This window comes from Trachemys scripta, chromosome 4, assembly GCF_013100865.1.
Source record: "Trachemys scripta elegans isolate TJP31775 chromosome 4, CAS_Tse_1.0, whole genome shotgun sequence".
Classification (NCBI taxonomy): Eukaryota; Metazoa; Chordata; order Testudines; family Emydidae; genus Trachemys; species Trachemys scripta.
In genome coordinates this window covers 79,121,378-79,144,731 of record NC_048301.1, presented here as the reverse complement: position 1 = coordinate 79,144,731, position 23,354 = coordinate 79,121,378, and the positions used below count along the sequence as shown (strand labels likewise).

General features: G+C 42.3%; 1 protein-coding gene across 1 annotated transcript in view; it reads left to right on the top strand.

Annotated features, from left to right (window-relative positions):
• Nucleotides 1-23,354, top strand: part of IFTAP (intraflagellar transport associated protein) — a 63,194-nt gene that overhangs the window by 1,453 nt on the left and 38,387 nt on the right. Inside the window, exons 2-4 of the mRNA XM_034768755.1 lie at nucleotides 5,284-5,437; nucleotides 13,242-13,398; nucleotides 15,005-15,029. Coding sequence (XP_034624646.1) covers nucleotides 5,332-5,437; nucleotides 13,242-13,398; nucleotides 15,005-15,029 — 288 coding nt within the window. The 5' untranslated portion in view covers nucleotides 5,284-5,331. The remainder of the gene's footprint in view (nucleotides 1-5,283; nucleotides 5,438-13,241; nucleotides 13,399-15,004; nucleotides 15,030-23,354) is intronic.

The following is a 23,354-nucleotide window of genomic DNA, read 5'->3' as shown; positions in this document are numbered from 1 at the left end:
TTTCTCAGTTTATAAGTTCGTAAGTTCCTTTTGCTTTCACTGGTTTAAAAAATATCACTTAAAAAAATAATAATGACTTGCTCAGAAATGCTGTATAAAACAAGAAGTCCATGTTTCATAGCTACTACATTTTTCATTTTTTAATGGAATTAATAACTGTGTAATTGAAATCATGCTAATACTCAGCCAGCTTGCCTCTGGGATACACTGCAGACATCTCTGGTTTGGTTTAAACAGCTGAGAGGAAGACTACATTTTGGGAAATAAAATTGATTCTGCACAATCTGCTGATGATCAGCAAGCCTTAATGAATGATAGCCTGAAGTAACCTCATTACTGTAATGGATGGATGAGCAGGAAAGGAATGCAAATTTTTCTAAAAGAAAAAAATTTGGTTTCTGCTTAAACACATCATTTTCAGAAACTCATATTCTGTTACTATTCATAAGAATGTAAAAACAACCATACCGGGTCAGACCAATGGCCCACCTGGCCCAGTATCCTGTCTTCAGACAGGAGCCAGTGTAGATACTTCAGAGGGAATGAACAGAACAGGGCAATTATCAACTGATCCATCCCCTGTCATCCAGTCCCAGCTTCTGGCAATTGGAAGTTTAGGGACACCAGAGCATGGAGTTGCGTCCCTGATCATCTTGGCTAATAGCCATTGAGGGGCCTATCCTCCATGAACTTACCTAGTTATTTTTTGAACCCAGTTATACTTTCCCTCCAGTGCTTCTAACAAGTGGAAAGGATTCAGGAGGATTTGACATCCTCTTCCCCCAAGGAGAAACTTCATAACTCTTTTGATGTATTGGAGGGACCGCCTCTGGGGAGAAAAGGGATGATATCAGTCACCATGGTCCATTCAGGCCTTGTTCTCATTATTGAGACTGTTAGCGACAGCAGACATCAGATCCACTAGGAATTGGACTAATTCACCAACATCTTTTACATAGGCAGCCAAACAGCTGTCATGTGACAGTGCCTTTTGGTTGATATCAACCTGAGCTAGATTTGAACTGGTGACCTAGCAGTCAAAATTTCCCCAAGCCAAGGGCTCATCAGGCTGATGCAGTTCAGGCACCTCCATGTCATAGCTAACAGTACACAAGGGAATGATGTAGCCAGCATCACGTCCAACTGCCTTTGATTGCCCTAGCCCAATAGGTCAGGTATCTGTTTTACAGCTGGGTGAACTGGAGGTGGCCTTTCACTGTGAGATTGAGCAAGACTCAAACCCAGGTCTTTCAGGACTGTCATTGAGCACCTTACTACTCAGCCATCCTCCTTTGAAAGGCTCTATATGCCCCTATTCTCCCTTCAGTCTGATTCTCTCCTCTGCAAGACAAAAAATTGACTTTAGTCCCTGCCAGTTTTCTGGTTCTATATTGTCTCTTTTCCTCTAGATTTGGGTGGAGGTACCACAGTGTAACGAATCCTTAAAAAGTCACATCCTGAGAAATATGGCCACATCAAACGTAGAAATCCTGAAGGATTCTCAAGCATTAGGAGATCCAGAATGCTAAGCTAAGAGAAACTCAGTTGCTTTGTTGATATGAGTTCAGCTAGGGTGCCTCTTGTATATTGTGAATTGCATGAATGCACTAGCCTTTAGCTTTTGGAAAGCAGGGTTCAGATATGGGTTAGTTCAAAAACGAAAATGAGAGTTTGCTGGTCAGCCTGGTTTCCCTTGTTTGCACCACAAAATTTCTGCACAGGGCTGACACAGTCTGAAACAACTGCTGGTCTTTATTTAAGAGAGACATGGGACTGGTGTAGAAGCAATGCAGCAGGAAGCCACAATGGAGTAAAAATGTGCCAGTATAAGAACGTAGGTAGATAGTGTTGGGACAGTTTTCCTAACACATTTCCAGCCATGTACAACTTGTCAATTTCAAGAATGCTAATAATCCACCAAGTCTCAACCCTTATCATCCAGACCCATGCAACATAGAACCCAAAACTTCTCCAGAGTGACTAGAATTAGAATGAACAGACCATTTGGGTGTAGAATCCGCATGCAAAGCGATTTGCATATTTCATGGTGTGGAAAACTGGAGATTTTTTATGATTGATAGAACCTTATGCTTCTATAAAGAATCCACCTGATTCTTCCTAGTCACCATCTCCTAATGTTACTAGGCCTGCAATAGACCCCGGAAATAAAATAGCAAAACCCTAACACACATCAGCAGGGGTAAAATATACATATAGGTGACAATAAATGAAAAGGAGGTGGGTTTTTTATCTCCCATCTCAGGATTTATCAACCGTATAACTAATTATTTTGTTCTGTAATGCGCTTTTGTGGTTTTCAAAAAATGTAAAAGGAAATTCACCCTATGAATTATACAGATTACAGCACTTATTTTGTTTCCTTAGCCAAGATGAACTATATTTCACTCTTCAGCATAGCTAAGGCCAGACACTGGTCTCATTTACACTGGTGTACATCTGGAGCAACTCCACTGACTCCACAGTTACACTGCTGTAACCAAGAGCAGAATCTGGTCCATTCTTTTGCAGAGAGACTTTCAAAACTTGAGAAAGTGACTGTTTGCCAAGCCTGGAAAACCACTGGGAAATTTTCTCTCATGTCATTAAGAAGCAGCAATAGATTCAGTGGGTTTTCTCCCTATAGTGCATGTATAAATGCCAGTATCCAGGACTGGCTCTTGAAGAGATTAGGGTTCCAGACTTTACCCCTGGTATTTGGCTGGACATCCGCACCTGGAGGTCAACATTGCATCTTCTCTCCAACCTTAATTATAAAACCAAGGCCCAGCTTTTTGTGTCGAATCCTGGTGTGCCATTGCTACCCTGCCTGTTATTCAGCAGGGGATGTTCGCACTTACAACTGAGCTGAGACGGCTCCAGTTCCAGCATTTAGAGCCTCTCAAGTTCTGTTACAAGTTAGCGAGTACACAAGTGAGTGAGAGATGGGCAGGGGCCCTGGTCTAAGAGCCAGCACGAAGACTGGAACTCAAGCTGATCATTAAGGAAGAGTAGTTGCAGAGCCTGCTGGATGGGAAAGTCACTGATGAGCACAGCTGGAGTCTTAGTTTGGTAAAGAGTTACAGTTGCCCCCAAAAGTTGGGAATCACTGGTCTAAGATACTAGCACAGGGATTGACAACCTTTGGCTTGCGGCTCGTCAGGGAAATCCGCTGGCGGGCCGGGACAGTTTGGTTACCTGCGGTGTCCACAGGTTTAGCCGATTGCAGCTCCCACTTGCCGTGGTTCGTCGTTCCATCCTTCTGCCCGCGCTGCTTCCCGCAGCCCCCATTGGCCTGGAAAGGTGAACCACGGCCAGTGGGAGCTGCGATCAACCGAATCTGCAGATGCTGCAGGTAAACAAACCATCCCTGCCCACCAGTGGATTTCCCTGATGGGCTGCATGCCAAAGGTTGCTGATCCCTATACTAGCACATAATAGAGCAAAGGATCATTAGGAGATCTTGGCTGTATTCCCAACTTTACCACTAGCTCACTGGCAAATCACTTTAACTCTCTGTGCCTCAGTTTCACCATTTGTAAAAGGGGGATAATATTTCTTGGCACTTACCACCCAGGAGGGTTGTGAGTTGAATTCATTCATGTTTGTAAAGCACTTAGAAATCCTTAGCTAGCAGGTGCTGCAGAAGGGCAAAGCATTGTCATTAGTATTTAGATCTTAGATTAACAAATGAGGTTCTTTCATAAGTCCTTACAAGTCTTAGCCGTTCGCACAGTGAAATTTACTTAGAGTAGTGACACTAATAACTGAACAGTGATGAAAATATAAAACAAAGCATTGCTTCCTCTTGAAAACCACTAGAATTTGCATAAACCACGTTGTCCGTCTGGTAAATGATTATCTGCTCGGTCAGTGCCTAGAGTGGTTAATATTAGCTTGTTTTTAGTGAAACTTAAAGTTCTGTGTTTTGGACTCTATGTGTTTTGGTTTATTTTAAACTTCAGAACAATCACCTCCTGTGACAATCAACAGCACGACAGAGTTAGAATTCATGGTTTATTTTGATGCTGTGGTTTGGATGTTCCGGGTTCATTCTGCTTTAACTGCAAATCCAAAATAAAAGGATAAATAAACATAGCCCCACTGAGATCAACGGTAATATTGCCATTGACTTCAGGGGAGCAGGTTTTCACCTCTAAAGTTGTTTCTTAGTGCTCCTGTAAATTAAAGACTGTATTTCCAAAAGGCAAGAAGCCCTGGGCAGCGTGAAGACATTTGTGTGTAATTGCACGCTTAATATGCATACACATCTATAAAAATTGTGTATATAAACTGGGTAGTTACACATGCACAGCTAGGCTCCCACATGGCCACTTGAGTGTGGGACTGCAGTAATGTGTATGTGTGCACGCTAGCCTGGTCCTATATGTACTGAATTTCCATAATAATAATACATAGCACTTTGAAGCACTGTACAACAACATTAACGATGTAATTGAAATGCAACTGTCTCAGGGGCCGTCACTTTCCTTATGCCCTATTGAAAGAGTCAAGATCAGTTGGATGCTGCAGCTGTCTAGCCAGAGCGTTAAATTCCTGGAGACAGCAGAGCATTGTCAGTCGAGGTCCCGTAGTTCTCGGCATTTGTTCTTTGCCTTCCACAATGTGTCTCTTGTGCTGATTGGGGCCTTTGTGTTCTGCGTCAATACAAATAAATAATAAGGTAATATCATATTCTTCCAAAGCTTGGGTTTAGTGGCTTTGAGAATATAGTACAAGATGCACCTATGAAATGAACTGGTGGATTCAGTCCAAGTTCCCTGTGTACAGGTGTCCCTATCATAAAATCCGGCACCACAACTAGTGCTAAGTGGCACCCTCTCAGCAAAGAAAGCAAGGGTTGGACAGGCAGTGTTACTGAATTACTTAGACATGGTCCCTCCTGAACAGGGTGGAAGCATGTTGGTAGGACATTCTGGGAGACACAAGCACTGTTGCGTTGCCTACACAGTACCTGTTCTATGGATAGACACCTTCTTTCTCCCAGGATTCAAATAGGCCACTTATTTGTCACCTAAATGCACCTGAAATAACTGTGGCCCTAATCCTACAAATGTCTTCCCCTGTGCCTTCCAAGAACCCTAATGAAGTAATCACGGCCTACAGAAGGAGAGAAATAGCTGATTCTCTGAATTCCAGTGCTCACCTGTACTATGCTAACTAGAGAAACTTCCTCTGAAGTTAAAAGACCCTCTGATTTGTTTTCTGCCTGAAGAATAAAAAAGGCTTTGTTATTATATATGGTTCTCCCTTTTTTCATTACAGAGGAATCCTCTTAGAAAAGGTATGCCTGTTTGACTGTCATGGTCATGGATGATGGAAAAGCAACCGTCAAACAACAGTGTCCTTGATCAGTTTATTAATAGCCAGGAGCAGACATATGAAGAATTTCTCAGCACGTTCACTTATCTTTGGAAAGGTATGTCTGCTTCTAAAGTTTCCCATAACAAATTACATTGAGAAAGGAAGAGTGTAAGCATAAAGAGAGGCAGTGTTGTCTAGTGGATAGGGCGCTCTACTGGGAGTCAGGACACCTGGGTTCTTTCCTGGTTTTGCCACTGACCTACTGTGTGACCTTGGGCAAGTCACTTCAACTCTCTGTGACTTAGTTTCCCCTGCCACCTTTTGTTTGCCATATCTATTTAGATGATAATCTCTTGGGGGCAGGTACTCTGTTTCTCTCTCTTTGTATGTACAGTGCCTCGCACAATGAGGTCTCAGTCTTGGTTGGGGTCTCCAGGTACTAGTGAAATGATAATAGGTTGGCCAGGTTTTTTGTGTTTTTCAGATACAGTGCGAGTGGAATTCACAACCACACTGCTATCCACAACTTTACTTCACTTAGTTTATAGGCTGTTGGTCTTGACATAAGGCTAGATGTGTATTGTATAAGAAGTTCTGAATTTTTGTTGCGCATGCAGCTCAGTGAATGTAGGAAGGTGGAAGATTGCAGGCTGCTTGGAAGAGTGCAGGCTAGAACTGGGCGATGTCAGTGGAAGCTGTGGGTGTTCAGCACCTCTGAAATCAGATCATTGTTATGTAGGTGCCTGAATATGGATTTAGTTTCCCCATGTTTGAAAATGTTGACCACAAAGTATAGTGCATTTCACTGAATTCAATTGCCAGTTGATTTGACTTCCTGATTGATTTGATCAACCCCTCAGGAAAAATGTTAATAAAAATAGCAAAACTTTGTTCCTTTATTTTGATCAATTTTGACCACATTAGTTAGATTTTATTGGGTGATTCAATACCTGTCTTGAGTTTATCACTAATAAGGAGGGGACCAAAAATTTGAATGCAAGAAAGATAAAGAGTCCAAGGAAGATACACAATAATAAAAGATGCCTTGTGGCTCATGGTTAGGGCTATGATTTTGACATGGAGATTATTCAAATTCATGCTTTCCATGGCCACTGTAAAGATTGTGAAATCTTGAAAATGGCTGCTAAACACACATTTGATTAGGCCCCCAAACCAAATGACGTTGCGAACTGGTGCACAGGGACGCAGGTTCAGCCTGTCTGCTATTCCATCTCCACTTATTGAGGGGTGAGGGTGGGGGCCAAACATGAGTGGCACCGTGACCCAGTAAGACAAGTCACAAGGCCCAGCCCTGCGGTACAAGAGCTGCCGCTGCAGGGTGAATGTGTGGTGGGCTCTCTCTCGAACCCCTCATCCCCGGGTCTCATCTTTCAGCACCTCCACTTTATTCCTGTGTATGATGTAGAAAAACCTATATTATTTGGTGACCTTTCTGAGACTTACTGGTTTTTTTCCCTGCCTCTCTGCTGTAAAATTTACTAAAAATTTCTTTACTCATGGTTGTGTTATTCAGGCAGTCTGATTGGCATTATAAGTGCTGATTACATGTGTTCTGCAATCTGTGTTATGCACTGAGCTGGTCATATGGATAACTTAGATCGACAATTGATAAGGAAGGATTTAAAGTGAAGGAAGACCCTGTAGTGAATGAAAGACTAAAGTGTTTCTTTCAGACAGCCATGCTTTCTGAATGAAGTAAGCATAGCAGGTGGAGCTGAAACTGTCTCCGAGATCCAAACACCCACAAACTCTAGCGAAGTGCAGATCTGGTTTCAAACTCTACAGTTCAGGCTCATCACTGGTAAAAACTGCACCCCTGGGTTCTTTAAATCAGCCTTACAAAATGAGTATGCCAATTTAATATTCCCCAATTACATTGCTCTTGACCACCACTTTCTATTAAGAGTGATATCTTCATCTTATTCCAGAAGCAGAATATTTTCCAATTACACCGTGTGGCATGCTCCATTGATTGGCACTCAGAACCCTGCTCTGTCCTTGTCTGTCAGGCACTAGAGCCTTGTCATTCACAGGCACTAGAGTAGAAAACGCAGTTGGGGGAGTGGAAACGGTCTCAGCAGTGCTCCCATGCCAGCCTTCCCACTCCCAGAAAACCAGAGAGAAGGTGAGACACTGGGGGGATCAGATAAGAGGGTTAATACTAGGGTCTGGCCTGAAACAAAGTTCTTTATGTACAGCTGTTACACTGGGGACAGCTCAGATCCAAGACACAGGGTGCATCTCGCTATGCAGCTTGCAGAAAGCCACAGTATGTACTTCATTCACCTTGGTTCTCAACATAGCATCTGACTCTAAATGTGTGTATAAAACGTATCTGAAGTTCTAGCTGAAATAAATGATTGTACCAGTCCAGGAAACTGCATTTCTAAACAAAATAATTTGGGTTGCTTTTTTTTTTCCTCTTTCAGAATACCCAAAGGCACCGGTTCACATTATAAACTAATGACCTGCAAAAATTCCACTTAAAGCACAAAGCCTTAAGAGCTGGAACAGTGCAAAAATGCATTTTAAACTATTGGACTCCTATTTTATTTCTTTGGTACTCAAATATAATGAGAAAGAGCCATTTGGATTTTAATGAAAATAATTTAAAAGGGCAACTTAGGTAGATCAGGGTATATCTGATAATGAAGCTCAGAGCTTTTCACTTCTAGGTCAGCACCAGTTCAAGTCCCTTGTATGGCCAGACGTAAAAATAAAAGACTGCTGATGTTTTGCACATTTATTTGTGTGATTAAATTTGCATGCACTGCAAACATGATTATGCTTTTACAAACCAGGTATGTACATGTGAAAATGCCTAGTTTGTGTCTGCAGACTCAGTAATTTCATATATACATTTTTAGACCTTTAAGTACCTATTTTCATCCTCAAATATCCAATGTGCATATGCCCTTGTGTGTGCAAATTGAGATACTTAGGTATACCCATCTTTTTAGATGTGGACTATGGGCATCTTTTTAAAAACAATTTTTCTTGCAAGTGATCCCCATCTAATGGCTCTTTGGTGGTCAAACTGCTGGGAAATTAGGAGAAAAAGTCACAGAGAGTTACTTGGATCCCATTGGTATTTCAGGTTGTCTGTGTGTTTAGATTCTTACTCATGGTGATTCTTGTTCATGTGCATGGGGTCAAACTGCCTTCCTGATTTGGGGTCAGGAGGAAATTTTCCCTACAGGTTTTTTTTTTATCACTCAAGCATCCCGTAAGGCTCTATCTACCTACATAGACTCATAGACATTAAGGTCAGAAGGGACCATTATGATCATCTGGTCTGACCCCCTGCATGCTGCAGGCCGCAAGACCCTTCCCTGTACTCTACCGTTGAAGTCCCCAGTCCTGTGTTTTAGTGACTTCAATCGGCTGAGACCCTCCTGCTAGTGATCCCTGCCCCATGCTGCGGAGGAAGGCGAAAAACCTCCAGAGGCTCGGCCAATCTACCCTGGAGGAAAATTCCTTCCCGACCCCAAATATGGCGATCAGTAATACCCCGAGCATATAGGCAAGAGTCTCTAGCCTGACCCTTGTTGGCCATTATGTTGTTCATGTACCATTGCTTGGTTTTCCTTGACTACTATGTTTTATCATTAAACCATTCCCTCCATAAACTTATCCAACTTAATCTTAAAACCAGACAGGTCCGTCGCCCCCACCGTTTCCCTCGGAAGGCCGTTCCAATATTTCACCCCTCTGATGGTCAGAAACCTTCGTCTAATTTCTAGCCTAAACTTCCCCCCGGCCAGTTTGTATCCATTCGTTCTCGTGTCCACATTAGTACTAAACTGGAATAATTCCTCTCCCTCCCTTGTATTAACCCCTCTGATATATTTAAAGATAGCAATCATATCCCCCCTCAGCCTTCGCTTTGTCAGACTAAACAACCCAAGCTCCTCTAATCTCTTTTCATACGACAGGTTTTCCATTCCTCTGATCATCTTAGTCGCCCTTCTCTGCACCCGTTCCAGTTTGAGTTCATCTTTTTTAAACATTGGAGACCAGAACTGCACACAGTACTCCAAATGAGGTCTCACCAGTGCCTTATACAACGGAAGCAGGACCTCCCTATCTCTACTAGATATACCTCGCCTAATACATCCCAAGACCGCATTGGCTTTTTTCACCGCCACGTCACATTGCCGACTCATAGTCATCCTGCGGTCCACAAGGACCCCTAGGTCCTTCTCCTCTTCCATTACTTCTAACCAATGCGTCCCCATCTTGTAACTAAAATTGTTATTATTCGTCCCCAAGTGCATAACCTTACACTTTTTACTATTAAATTTCATCCTATTTCTAATACTCCAATTCACAAGCTCATTCAAGTCTCCCTGCAGAGTATCCCTATCCTCCTCCGAGTTTGCAACTCCTCCCACCTTCGTATCATCCGCAAACTTTATCAGCCCACTCTTGCAATCTGTCCCGAGGTCAGTTATAAATAGATTAAATAAGATGGGTCCCAAAACCGAACCTTGAGGCACTCCACTAGTAACCTCCCTCCAACCCGACAATTCACCCTTTAATACGACCCGCTGCATTCTCCCCATTAACCAATTCCCTATCCACCTCTGGATTTTCATATCGATCCCCATGTTTTTCATTTTAACCAATAGTTCCTCATGGGGTACTGTATCAAACGCTTTACTGAAATCCAGGTAAATTAGGTCCACCGCATTTCCCTTATCTAATAAGTCCGTTACTTTCTCAAAGAAGGAGATCAGATTCGTTTGGCACGATCTGCCCTTCGTAAAACCATGCTGTAATTTATCGCATTTGCCATTAACCTCAAGGTCCTCAACTAGTTTCTCTTTCAGAATCTTCTCCAGCACCTTGCACACTACTGATGTTAAACTAACAGGCCTATAGTTACCCGGGTCACTTTTTTTCCCTTTCTTGAAAATAGGAACCACATTGGCTATTCTCCAGTCTAACGGGACTACCCCCGAGTTTACAGATTCATTAAATATAGTCGCTAATGGGCCTGCTATTTCCCGCGCCAATTCCTTCAATATTCTCGGATGAAGATCGTCTGGTCCACCCGACTTAGTCCCATTAAGGCGTTCTAGTTTTGTTTCTACCTCGGATGCGGTAATCCCCCATCCCGTATGCCCCTCTGTAACGGTGCTAGTATCCCTAATACCTTCATTGGCCTCATTAAACACCGATGCAAAATATTCATTGAGATATTGCGCCATGCCTAGATTATCTTTAATCTCCTCTCCGGCTATAGTCTTCAGCGGTCCCACTTCTTCTTTCTTTGCTTTCTTCCTATTTATATGGCTGTAAAACCTCTTACTATTACTTTTAATTCCCCTCGCTAAGTCCAACTCTTCCCGGCCTTTGGCCTTTCTCACTCTATCTCTACATTCTCTGACTTCGCTAAGGTAAGTTTCCTTACTGATCCCTCCCCTCTTCCACTCTTTGTACGCTTTCTGTTTTTTCCTAATCGCCCCTTTCAGCCGGTCGCTCATCCAGCTCGGTCTAAGTCTCTTGCTTAGTAATCTTTTTCCCTTTTTGGGGATACAGGCCTCTGACAGCTCTTGCATCTTTAACTTAAAGTAATCCCAGGCTTCTTCTGCCTTTAGGTCCCTTAATACGTTTGCCCAATCCACTTCCCTTACCAGTCCCCTTAATTTGTTAAAATTGGCCTTTTTAAAATTATAAACCCTAGTCCTTGACTTAATTCTGTTACTCTTTCCATTTAGTTTAAAGCGAATTAGCTCATGATCACTGGAGCCCAAGTTGTCCCCCACTACCACTTCCTCAACAAGGTCCTCACTACTTACCAGAATCAAATCTAAAATGGCCTCCCCCCTCGTCGGCTCAGCTACCACTTGATAAAGGAATTGATCCGCAAGCACATCTAGGAACATCTGAGCCCTATTATTGCTACTAGCGTTTGTTCCCCAATCTATATCCGGGAAGTTAAAGTCCCCCATAATGACACAGTTTCTATTAGTATTTACCTCCCTTAATACATTAAACAATTCCTTATCCATATCCTGGGTCGATCCCGGCGGTCTATAGCACACCCCAAGCACTATCCCCGGAGAGGCTCTAGTAGTACTTTTACCCAGCTTGAGTATTGCCCAGACGGACTCTGTATTATCTATTCCATCCACTATTATTTCTTTACAGCTTATTTCACTATTGACATACAACTATTAATACATTATTTTATCTTTATTTGCTAAGCATCAATAGCTCCAACAAAACACAGAAGAATGGAAGGTCCCTGTCCCAGGGAACTCATGATCTAAACAGACAGGCAAGACAAAATACAGTGGGAGATCCAGAGGAAGGGGCCTTTTGGCAGTACAAGTATGTCACCCAGGAGTTTCCCATTGTGTGCATGTAGGGGTCAGCTCTTTGTTTTGTATTCCAAAACCTGTTTCATGGAATTAATCCATGAGTATTAATGGATCTTGGCTATGATAAAGGCTATGATCCCAATAAAACAAAACTAATTTTTTATAATACTTACTCTCTCTCTCCCTCTCTCTCTCTCGCTCTATGAATGTGTGATGTTACTCTCTACTGGCTGCTCTACAGGAAAGGTAGAGGATCTATTACTACTCCTAGTTAAGGAAATTCTCTTTTAGCTCAAGTGGTCTAGGTCTATGGTTTAGGAGTGGAAGGCTAAGATTCTCAGCCTGTTTCCCCAGTTTTGTGTGATTTATCTAGTAGTAACTGTCTGTTGTGAGTAGCCCATGGAGCCGTGGTAACTTGCTTGGGGGAAAAAGCCGGGGGTTTAGTACAAGAAATTAAAAATTTTTGATTTTGGGATTCCTAAGCAGAGCTAGCTTGAGTCGCTATTATTGCATGCATACTACCCGTGGCAGTGTGAGGGTTCAAGAAACGAATTGTTATACCTTACTTCTACCAGATCTGATAACAATGGTAGATGATTAAATATCATTTAAAAAAGAGTGAAGGCAGCATTTTAAAGGTCAGCACTCCTACAAAAGATGACCCAGATTTTTTTAATATATCATCTTTTAAAAAATTGACAGTACGTGGCAGCACTCGATGCATAATTGGTAGAGATTGTAATCATTTTTATTGACCCTATAGTGGGTACACACTTGAAGGCTAAATTGCAGCTCCAGTAAGTCCTATGGTTTTCCTGTGAATACTGTCCCAGGTATTTCCTTCATCCTAAGGATAGCATTAACAAGGGGCATATAGCGTTTAGGGCATTGATGGACCGTCAGACAGGCAATATAGTCTAGTGCAATGTTTCCCAAACTTGAGACGCCACTTATGTAGGGAAAGCCCCTGGCAGGCCGGGATGGTTTGTTTACCTGCCCCGTCTGCAGGTCCGGCTGATCGCGGCTCCCACTGGCCGCGGTTCACTGCTCCAGGCCAGTGGGAGCTGCGGGAAGCGGTGCGGGCCGAGGGACGTACTGGTCGCCGCTTCCAGCAGCCCCGATTGGTCTGGAGCAGCGAACCGCAGCCAGTGGGAGCCGTGATCGGCCGGACCTGCGGACGGGGCAGGTAAACAAACCGGCCTGGCCCGCCATGGGCTTTCCCTACACAAGCAGCATCCCAAGTTTGGGAAACACTGGTCTAGTGGTACAGTTTGTTTCTGGTAGAAAGAAACTCCTGCATTGTCCTGCTCTCAGAAGCTTCAGCATAGGCAGAATACAACTGCCTGCTTATATAATGGGATTTGGGTAAATCCATAATAAAGGCAGTGGAAAGCAGCATTCTTTTATAGATCATATTTCTTTCAACATATTCGTTTATATTTTTCCCAGTTTCATTGTAACCTATTATGCTAATGCTAGTATATGCATTTCTTTTTGGTTCGTTTGCACCTTTAAATTTTTAATATAAAAATGATGAAATAGAAATAAATAAATAACATTTACTTCCAGGTGCTGGGAAGTTTCAGTGCAGAGCAAATATTAACAAGAATAGTCTGATTGTGCAATTGGACCCACTTGGATGGACTTTCGTGGCTTGGCAAAATCCCCTCGATGTCAGTGGAGCTCTGCGTGGATACAGAGATCCAGTTGCAGGATCAAGGCCTGAGTTAGAAGTCTGAGAAAATGGGTTTACAATAGAACTGATGACACAGCTTTATTTAGGTTGGAAGATGAGTGATATTTTCAATACTGACCATTCAGTAGAACTGATTTATGCTCCACATCCCTTTGAATTTGAGCAAAAAAACCTCACATATTTTAACTGCCTTATCCAGCTTTAAAAACATGTTTTGAAATCTGCTGGTACAAAATAATAAGACAGCATCTGCTTGTTTTTCTAACTTCAGAGTGGAATGGGAAGTTCACTAGAGCATAAAGTATCTTCTTCCTCCCTTCCACAGAAACACAGAGAAAAATTAGAAATGGTCCAAGCTGCAAAATTTGCATCCGGATTTTAAATCACCCTTCTGAAAATCTGGAGGTGTTTTGATCCAGCATCTGGATTAGCCTGTTATATAGATAGAGGCTGTCAGTAGTTAAATTCTGATCTGAATTCGAGTGTTTGGGTACTGTGTTTACTTTAGTGTGGCCAGAAAGCAAGTGTGAAAAATCAGGACAGAGGGTGGGGTGTAATAGGAGCCCATATAAAAAAAAGCCCCAAATATCAGGACAGTCCCTATAAAATCGGGACATCTGGTCACCCTAGTTTAAGTTCAGTCCATTGTAGTTATTATATGTTCTATAGTTCACATCTCAAATATAGGGGTTTAGTTTGGATCTTGGATTTTTGATCAGACACATTAAAAAAACGAAGTTCTTTTTGTATGCAGTGCCATTGTAGCCGTGTTGGTCCCAAGGTATTAGAGAGACAAGGTGGGTGAGGTTTGTCTCTCTTTTCACCAACAGAAGTTGGTCCAATAAAACATATTATCTCACCCACCTTGACCCTCAACGCTGTTGTTTTGATACTTTTGCACCCAGCAGCAGGCTGGCTAGTAGAGGAAGTTGGAAACTGACTGGTCACTTTTGTGCTTCCAGGTGGCATTTAAGAGGCATTTTCTGTGCTGTTGTGATCAGGTTAATTTAATTCCCCAGTGAATGTTGAGTGGTGTAGTTAGTTCACACTCCATTTAGCAATATCTGTCTGCTTCCTTTTTTTCGTTAACCACGTTAAAAAAAAACAAGTTTAAATTTCAGCATAAGTGGCCATGAAGGCCCTTTACACATGTGAGTTTAACAGCATGAAGCATGGCTGAAAATAACACAAGGGACAGCAATAAATTTACTTTAATTTAAAAAATGGACCAATAGGATGGCATTAACCCCAAGAGAAATTTGTAGTAGGCCTCGTATGAGTGGATTTGCCAATAAAAGCAACTAGGCAGTTCAATAAAACTAATTAAATTAATCTGTCATCCCCAGGGAACTTAAGCAGGGCATGAAATAGGGAAACAGCCTCAATTCAGAGCTTTTTATTGATGTGTTTTGCCGGATCATTGGAAAATAATTGGTGGGGAGAAAAAAAGGTTTGCAATTTTCTATTGATCATAAATTCACTGCCCATCTCTATGTAATCTCTTTCATCATGGTGTAAAAGCAATATCATACAGAGCCCTGAAGTTAAAAAACAGCTATGTGGATACAATGGGCTGTAACAGATTCATATTGCAATAATAATAACTTATCTGTCTCTGAATGATTTTCATCCATAGATCTCAAAATATTTATCAAGGGAAGGTAAGTAGCATTATCTCCATTTTATAGACAGGGAGACTAAGGCCAAGAGCAGGAAATTTATCAGCCCAAGTTTGCAAAGTGGGTCAGGGCAGATTTAGTGTGGCAGCTGCTAATAGTCACTGAATGACACTGCCTCTCAAAAGTGCATGTCAGCAATTGTTTCTTGCTGTTGTGTGGGATTTCTACATATTATAATCAAACAATTAAAAAAAAAGTTATTATTTTCTTGTAAATTGTAAAAGATAAAACATTGCTAGCTTGGTTGCATAACTGATTTTTTTCTGTTTCCAGAAAGAAAGATTTAGAGCAGATTAAGTCATTTCTGGTTTGGATATTTTGCTATAAATCTCTTTCTACTGTTTTATACATTGTATGGTTGTGTAATATGCCTGTTTATGAAATAGTAATACATAGTATGTAACAATAGTTTGATCTGCCAGAGCACTCTTCCACCAATGATACCAAAATGCTTTGTACATATCAATTAGCTAAGCCTCACAGCACCCAGGTGAGGTAGGGAAATGTTATCATTCCCTTTTACACGTGGGCAAATAGAGGCACAGGGCAAACAAAATTTCCCAAAGTCATATAGTGGATCTGTGGGAAAACCAGGAGCATAATCCAAGAGGTCTACATCCCAGTCTTGTGCAGTAGACACTAGACACACTGGCGAAGGTTTCCCAAAATAAATCAAAGTGTCTCAAATTGGGCATCTCAAAATTGATGAACTCCAAATCATTAATCACTTTTTAAAATCTTGTCTGTTGCTTCTTTTTATCCTGTTCCCTGTTTGTCTCATATATTCTATGATAGTAATTGGTATGGGAGAAAAAAATTGTATGGAACTATTAGTGTCAGGTGATTGGGCCATTTAAATTGCATCCAATTTCGACAATATATGCAATGCTTAATGAAACCAGCTGAGATATCTACTAGTTTATTGAATTCCACCTTTATGAGATCTACATACAACTTTTCAAGTCCGTCTCTGTCCTTATTTGAATATTGTTAGTGTATCACTCAACCATTCTACTGTCTCTCTCTTCTTGGCAGTTCCCAGTGTATATACATGTTTAGCAGCTAGGAATTGTGCTGGGGAAGCAAGAAAGGATTCTAACTTCCCGAGTAGAGCTTAATAGCTTGTGGTAGGCTTTGTTATAAAACAGAAAAGTTAATGTAATGAATGCCTTTAAGAACCAAAGACAAATACACCAGGCTTCCCTCAGGCAAGGTAAAAGTAAAGTCTAAACTGTGGCTCTATCGGTCAAGTTCAAGAGAAGAAGCAGTAATTACCCCTAGGTGTCCTTCATCTTCTTTTGGTAGCCTTCTTCTTGATGCTCCCTGACAGACTTGTGCCCATTTTCCCCTAAAGAATGCCCCTCTGATTGTGTGTTTTTTGGAAGGAATTAATTATTTCCTCACAGCTGGCCCACCTGCGGTCAGGTCAAGCAACGGTAAGATCACCTTGTTTACAGAGGGACCAGGCCAATTTCTCCCAACCAATTTCTGGAGAGAGTCTATATCCCAACCACATGTGCATTTAAACTCTCAAGTCCAATGCAAATTGTACAATATATACTTTTAAGAAGTTGCTCCTGGGTTTTTTCACATAGTCACTCAACATTCACTTGATTTTTTTAGCCAGAGTTACGTATATGATCTACTGTTTTTACCCTATCTGGGCCAGATCCTCAGCTGATGTAAATTGCTGTAGCTCCATTAATAGAGGAGCTACACCGATTTACATCAGCTGAGGTTTTGACCTTATATTTTTGTCTTGGATGTTTTGAACCTTTGCAGAATTTTGTTTGGCCATTGTTGTGGCACAGACATTTGTTTCTGTGTTGGAAAAGGTAGGATCTTGCCCATTCGGGAAGCTGAAGTGGTCAGGTGAACATGTGCCTTGTGATTCAACTGAGTGGGTGCATATTCAAATATGGAAAGTTTTTATCAACATCACTGTTGAACCGTGGAAGAAAAATATTTTTTTAAAAAAATGGTCAGATGGGCAAAAAAGTGGCACAAACAGGAAATGTTTCATCTACAAAGTCCAAACATTGACAACATGAAAAGCAAAGCATAGACAAGGAATTATTTTTTAAATATCATATTTAGGTTACATAAGGAAAAAGGAGAAACATTGATACAGTAAGAGAATAGTTAGGCTTCTGCAAATTTAGAGCTGCATTTGTTACAGGGAAGTAGTGTGGTACACTAAAATAAGGTAGATATGTCAGTAGTGGTTGAATTGTACCTGCCAGCAGCAATCAATTTGTTATTGCAGGATCATAAACAAACAAAACAAAGAACCTCAAAAGGAAAGGACTAAACATAAAGCACTTGGACATAACAGTCAAAATCTAATACTTAGGATTTGATTCTTTATTCACACCAGTGTAATTCAGAAGTAATTCCAACACAATCAATTGGCCAGATTCATGGAGCACTGATTTACACCAGCTAAGGGTCTGAGACAGTGGAGTTGCACCAGAACAAAACTGGCATAAGCGAAAGGAGAATCAGACCCTTATCGGTTGTAGTAGAACTTTTAATGAAAATCTATAGCTAAGTAATCTTTGCTGTTTACCTATGGGCTGGTCTGGGTAAAACCAAATGAGTATGAGGGAGAGATCTAGAAGGGCTTGATTCTCCTCTGACTTACACCAGTATAAATTGGGAATAATTCCATTGAAGTCAGCAGAGGTACACTGTCTTAAAACAGGTATCAGTGAGAGGAGAATCAGCCCCATAAATGTTTTTGTTATGGAAGAAGGAGATATGATACAGAGGGGAATAGTCAGGAAAGATCCTAGGAAAGATTCCCTACAATATTATATTGATTGTTGGCTCTAGTCTTGTTTTAAAATATTTCAAGCTGTAGGGTTTTCGTCATTCGTCATAATAGATTTCACTGTCAGGAAATTGTCAGATAATCCTGATACCACTCTTCTCTGACTTTGTGGTAACTGATTTCACTATTCTTTGAAATTGGTGGGTGACCAGTGGGCATCTCTAGGAGAAGCCAGTCCAGATGGGACGGTAAGAATTATTTTAAACAATACAAAGGTTGGATAGATGGACAGAGAGAGCACATCAAGTTGGATACGCTTCTCTGATACTAATGTGTTTATAAGCCTGGCACCTACTTCTCAGAGACACTGGATTATAATTTATGTACCTCACAGACTCATAGACTTTAAGGCCAGAAGGGATCATCATGATCATCTAGTGAGACTTCTGACCATTGCAAGCCACAAAACCTCACCCACCCACACGCCTGTATTAGACCCATAAAGTTTGGCTGAGTTACTCAAGTCCTCAAATCTTGATTTAAAGACTTCAAGTTATAGAGAATCCACCTTTTACTCTGGATTAGACTGGCAAGTGACCCGTGCCCCACTCTGCAGAGAAAGGCAAAATCCTCCAGGGTCTCTGCCAATCTGACCCAGGGGTAATTCCGCCCCAACCCCAAATATAGCCATATGTGGGCAAGATCGAACAGCCAGACACCTGGGAAAGAATTCTCTGTAGTAGCTCAGAGCCCTCCCCATCCAGTGTCCCGTCTCCGGCTGTTGGAGATATTTGCTAGTAGCAGGTGTAGATGGGCCATACGCTATTGTAGGGAATCTCATCATACCTTCCCCCCTATAGACTTATCAAGACTTCCTTAGAGGTTCATATTTTGCTTTCCCACTCACCCATACCTGTTTGTTGTTTCATTGCTTTAAGACAGTGTTTCCCAAACTTGGGATGCCGCTTGTGTAGGGAAAGCCCCTGGTGTGCCGGGCAGGTTTGTTTACCTGCCGCGTTCGCAGGTCTGGCCGATCACGGCTCCCATTGGCCGCGGTTCGCTGCTCCAGGCCAATGGAGCTGCAGGAAGCGGCGGCCAGTACGTCCCTCGGCCCGCGCCGCTTCCAGCGGCTCCCATTGGCCTGGAGCAGCGAACTGCGGCCAGTGGGAGCCGCGATAGGCTGGACCTGCGGATGTGGCAGGTAAACAAACCGGCCCGGCCCACCAGGGGCTTTCCCTACACAAGTGGCGCCCCAAGTTTGGGAAACACTGCTTTAAGATATTGGCAGTGGAAATTATGAAAAGTAAAACAGAGTTTGGAAGACTTTCTGCAAGTCAAATAAATGAATCCCTGCATTATTTTAGGCGTCCTACTCTGCTACTTTTTATTGTGTTTGTGTCCTTTATTTTGGGCCTTTGTGACATGTTATAAAGGCCAGCGTGGTACATTTGGGTCTTGGCAGGTAGAGAGATATGGCTGTGAATAATGAGTCAATTATTGCTTAGCCACGGGGAAGGCAGACTGATCCTCCCACTGGCTGGAATGTGGTCCCTGCTTCTTCCCCCGTCTCCTTCACAAGGAAGGACAAACAAATGGTTGGCTTTCAGACCACTGACAAAGGAATTTAGCGAAAACATTTGTCTACAAAATGTAGTTTCAGTCCAGTTTATGATGGAGTGTTTTTAAATTACTTATTTATAATCTCTACTGCAACCGCTTCAGGGGAGGCCAATTGCTGAGATCCACTTGGTAAGGAAGCTATGGACTGCTCTAGCTAGTATGTACAAATCAAGAGTAAATCTCACTAGCCCAGAGGGACTGTGCCCCAGGCTACCACTGTAATGTTAAAATAAATCCCCAATTTATACGGTGTAGCCTCACTACAGACTTGATAGCATATCTTGTATTCCGTTGCAGCATGCATTTTCAACTGCCCTGGGTTGCTTGGATATTTTTCTTCCCCGTGACTTTTGCTTCCTTTCCAGTCATGAATCTAGCATCTCATTGCTTCTGTGAACATTTCATCAAATGAAATGCTTAGTATTATATAACCCAACAGCCCTGGAAGGGCCTTGGCAACAAAAACATTTCTGACAGTATTTCACGTCTGACCCGAGTGCCTCACCTTTGGCTTGGGGAAAGGGAGAGTTTTACTGGTTGGGGTTGGGAATACTACCCGTGAGCTGAAAGGCCTGTATCTGTTGAAATTACACTTGATTGTTTATTTGTTCATTTGATCTGAATAGCTTTTCCTTTTGAAATCAAGGGAATAACTGTGCCCCCAGAAAATATATAATCAACATAGTATAATGAGCTTGTGTGTGTGTTTTGTGGATGTGTTGAATCGGAACTACTCTTCTATGTATCATAGGCCCTATTAGGCTAACGAAGACATCCCTTTAGCTGAGGTTTTGGAGCCGAAGAATGAGTTCTATCTTCATTGCTGCCATGAAGTTCTGAATGGCTTTGCTCTACAGCAGGGATCAACAACCTTTGGCATGCGGCCTGTCAGGGAAATCTGCTGGTGGCCCAGGGTGGTTAGTTTACCTGCAGTGTCTGCAGATTCGGTTAATCGCAGCTCCCACTGACCGTGGTTCGCCTTTCCAGGCCAATGGCGGCTGCGGGAAGCGGTGCGGGCTAAGGGATGTGATGGCTGCCGCTTCCTGCAGCCCCCCATTGGCCTGGAAAGGTGAACCGCAGCCAGTGGGAGTTGCGATCGGCCGAACCTGCAGATGCTGCAGGTAAACAAACCGTCCCGGCCTGCCAGCGGATTTCCCTGATGGGCCGCATGCCAAAGATTGCCAATCCCTGCTCTACAGAATAATAATAATACCTAGCTCTCGTATAGTGCTTTTAATCAGCACATCTCAAATTGCTTTACAAATGAAGGTTAGTATTATTATCCCTATTATACAGATGAGGAAACAGAGGCACAGAATGATGAAGTGATTTGCCCAGGGTCACCTAGGAGGCCAGTGACAGAGCCAGGAATAGAATCCAGGTCTCCTGAGTTACAGCACAGTGCTCTATGCAGTTTTGTACGTTGATATGGATTTGTACCTGGAGGATCATAGAATGTCAGTTTTACATAGCATGGGCTTGATTCTTCTTCCATTGAAGTCACTGAGATTCTTCTTCATTGACTTCACTGAGAATTGGATTGGACCCCTACTTTTCCAGTGTTACATTTGTTGCATTTCTGAAACAAGATACTGGTTGCTCTGGTGGCCTGGTAAAAGCAATCAGCTGGAAGTGTGCCTGGTATCAAAATAAATTGAGATAACATTCCTGCAGAATAATGAAACATTAAAAAACCTTTGGAAAAACTTCCGTTTCATGTGTATTAAAATTGTGACTTAAAAAATGTCAAAAGAAAGGTGGTGGAGCCTTGTTGTTCCATGAAACAGTTAGATTTTGTAAAACATATGTCTGACACTTCTTGCAAAGCAAGAAATATTAGGGGTGGGATGAAAGAGTGGCACAAAGCTCTGATGAAAAATAGAAATGAAAATGAGATGAGACACACATTTATGTATCAAATTTATGTTGCCAAATGCATAGACATGGGAAGCATCTGGCTAACTAAGTAATCAGAGCTTCAGGCCAAACTGTATTCTGGGGCTCACAAACATCATTTTGTGACTTGATAGCTCTGAAAAGGACCTTTTCTCTTTCAGTCCTTAAAGCAGGCTGCTTAACTTTTGATTAAAAAAAAAAATTAAAGCTTTTCCAATGACTCAGTTTGCTGTTTCTGTTATTTTGGGGAAAAAGAAGGATGCCTTCAGATAGAAACCAACCATCTCATCTCAAGGAGAGGTCTTCTAGTGAGATACAAAGTTGTTTCATTGGCTTGAAAAAAGGGATGGTGGTGAGGGGGAATAAGTGGCGAATGCCCTTCTGTCATTTTCATTTTGTCTTCTTTTAAAAAAGAAGCCTGTGGAGTTGTAAAAAAGCAGTGTAAAGTCCAGTGTTCAAGCGGGATATCTAGGAGGTAGGAAATGCTCAGAGAATCTTGAGCCATACATTAGCGGAGAGAGAAACCTTTCTGTTATTTTACTCTGACCTGTAAAGTGCATCTTACTTCATTAATTCCTAGTAATATAGGCCTGCTACTGCAGCCTTTACTTATATGAGTGAGGACTGCAGGGCTATGGCCATAGTATTGTCATGATTTGTATACAATAATGACTGGAGCACAGAGGTGCCCCTGGGGATTAATAATTAACTGGGAGAGTTGATTTCTGAGGATACTAATCCTGAGGCTGTCATTAAATTCTTGGAAAATGCTCCATCCACATTGCACATTGAGTGGTGTTATAATGCATGAGTGACTTTAAATGCATGAGACATGTAATCATGCCTTAGAAAGGCATTGCAGATTGCTTGTTGTTGTTATTAGAAAATGTAATTTTCAAATTAAAAATAAGGCAGATAGACTTGTGCATTTATTATGCATTATGAGCATAGGTGTGCTCTTGGCATGAAGTGAGACATCCATTTGTGCCTGTTGTTCTAAAGGCATTTCATAATATTTTTATAGAAGAAAGCAAAGTCACAGTTTACTATTTTCCTCTTGGCAGCCTCCAAAATATTTTTTGTAGTGCTGCAGGAAGAAAACCCTTCTATTGTTCAGTGCATGGTCAGTAATCAATAATCCAGTTATTAAACATGTCCTGAACTGTCAGGAATGCCTAGACTGAGCTTGCATTGCTGAAATCTGGGTAGGTGACACTGCTAGCTAAGTCCTAGCTCAGCAGATGCATCACAGATTCAGTTGTTGGGATTTTCAGAAGCACTCACAGTTGTCTTAACTCTGCTTCTATTGAAGTTGGGGAAATTTTCAAAGGCACAAAGGACCATTAGGTGTCACCCATCTACTAATGAAAGTCATTTGTTCTTTGAAAATCTTCACCATTAGTGGTAAAACTTCAGTGGGGGCAGAGTGAGGCCAGTACTGCGTACTTTTGAAAATCCTACCTAGAAGTCAGAGTAGCCATACTATTCTAATCTAACCTTCACTGCCAGAGAAGTCCTCCAAGAGAACCAACCTTGTTTGAATGCATCCACTTAATCCTTGCACTCAGGAACAAGACCAATACTGGCATCCTACTGACGGTTGTCCACCAAGCAGCAAGTGTTTCCTAGTGTAATTTCCCGCATCCAATGGGTTTTCAGGAATGCTTTGGAAAACCAAACCAGGAACATGCCTGCAGAGGGTGATCTGCAGTCTGCCCTGTAAGCTATCTTAGAGGGATCCCAATAATAGGGTAACCATATTTTGAGCCTCCAAAAGGAGGACACTCCACGGGGCCCCGCCCCCGCCCCAGCCCCGCCCCCGCCCCGCCCCCGCCCAAACTCCGCCCCTTCCCCAAAGTCCCCGCCCCAACTCCGCCCCCTCCCCTGCTTCCCGCGAACATTTGATTCGCGGGAAGCCTGAAGCAGGTAAGGGGGGTGTGGGGGGAGGAGGCGCGGCCCAGTCTGGCCCCCCTGGGCGTCTCCAGCCTGGGTCGGCTCGGGCCCTGGGGTGCCGGCCC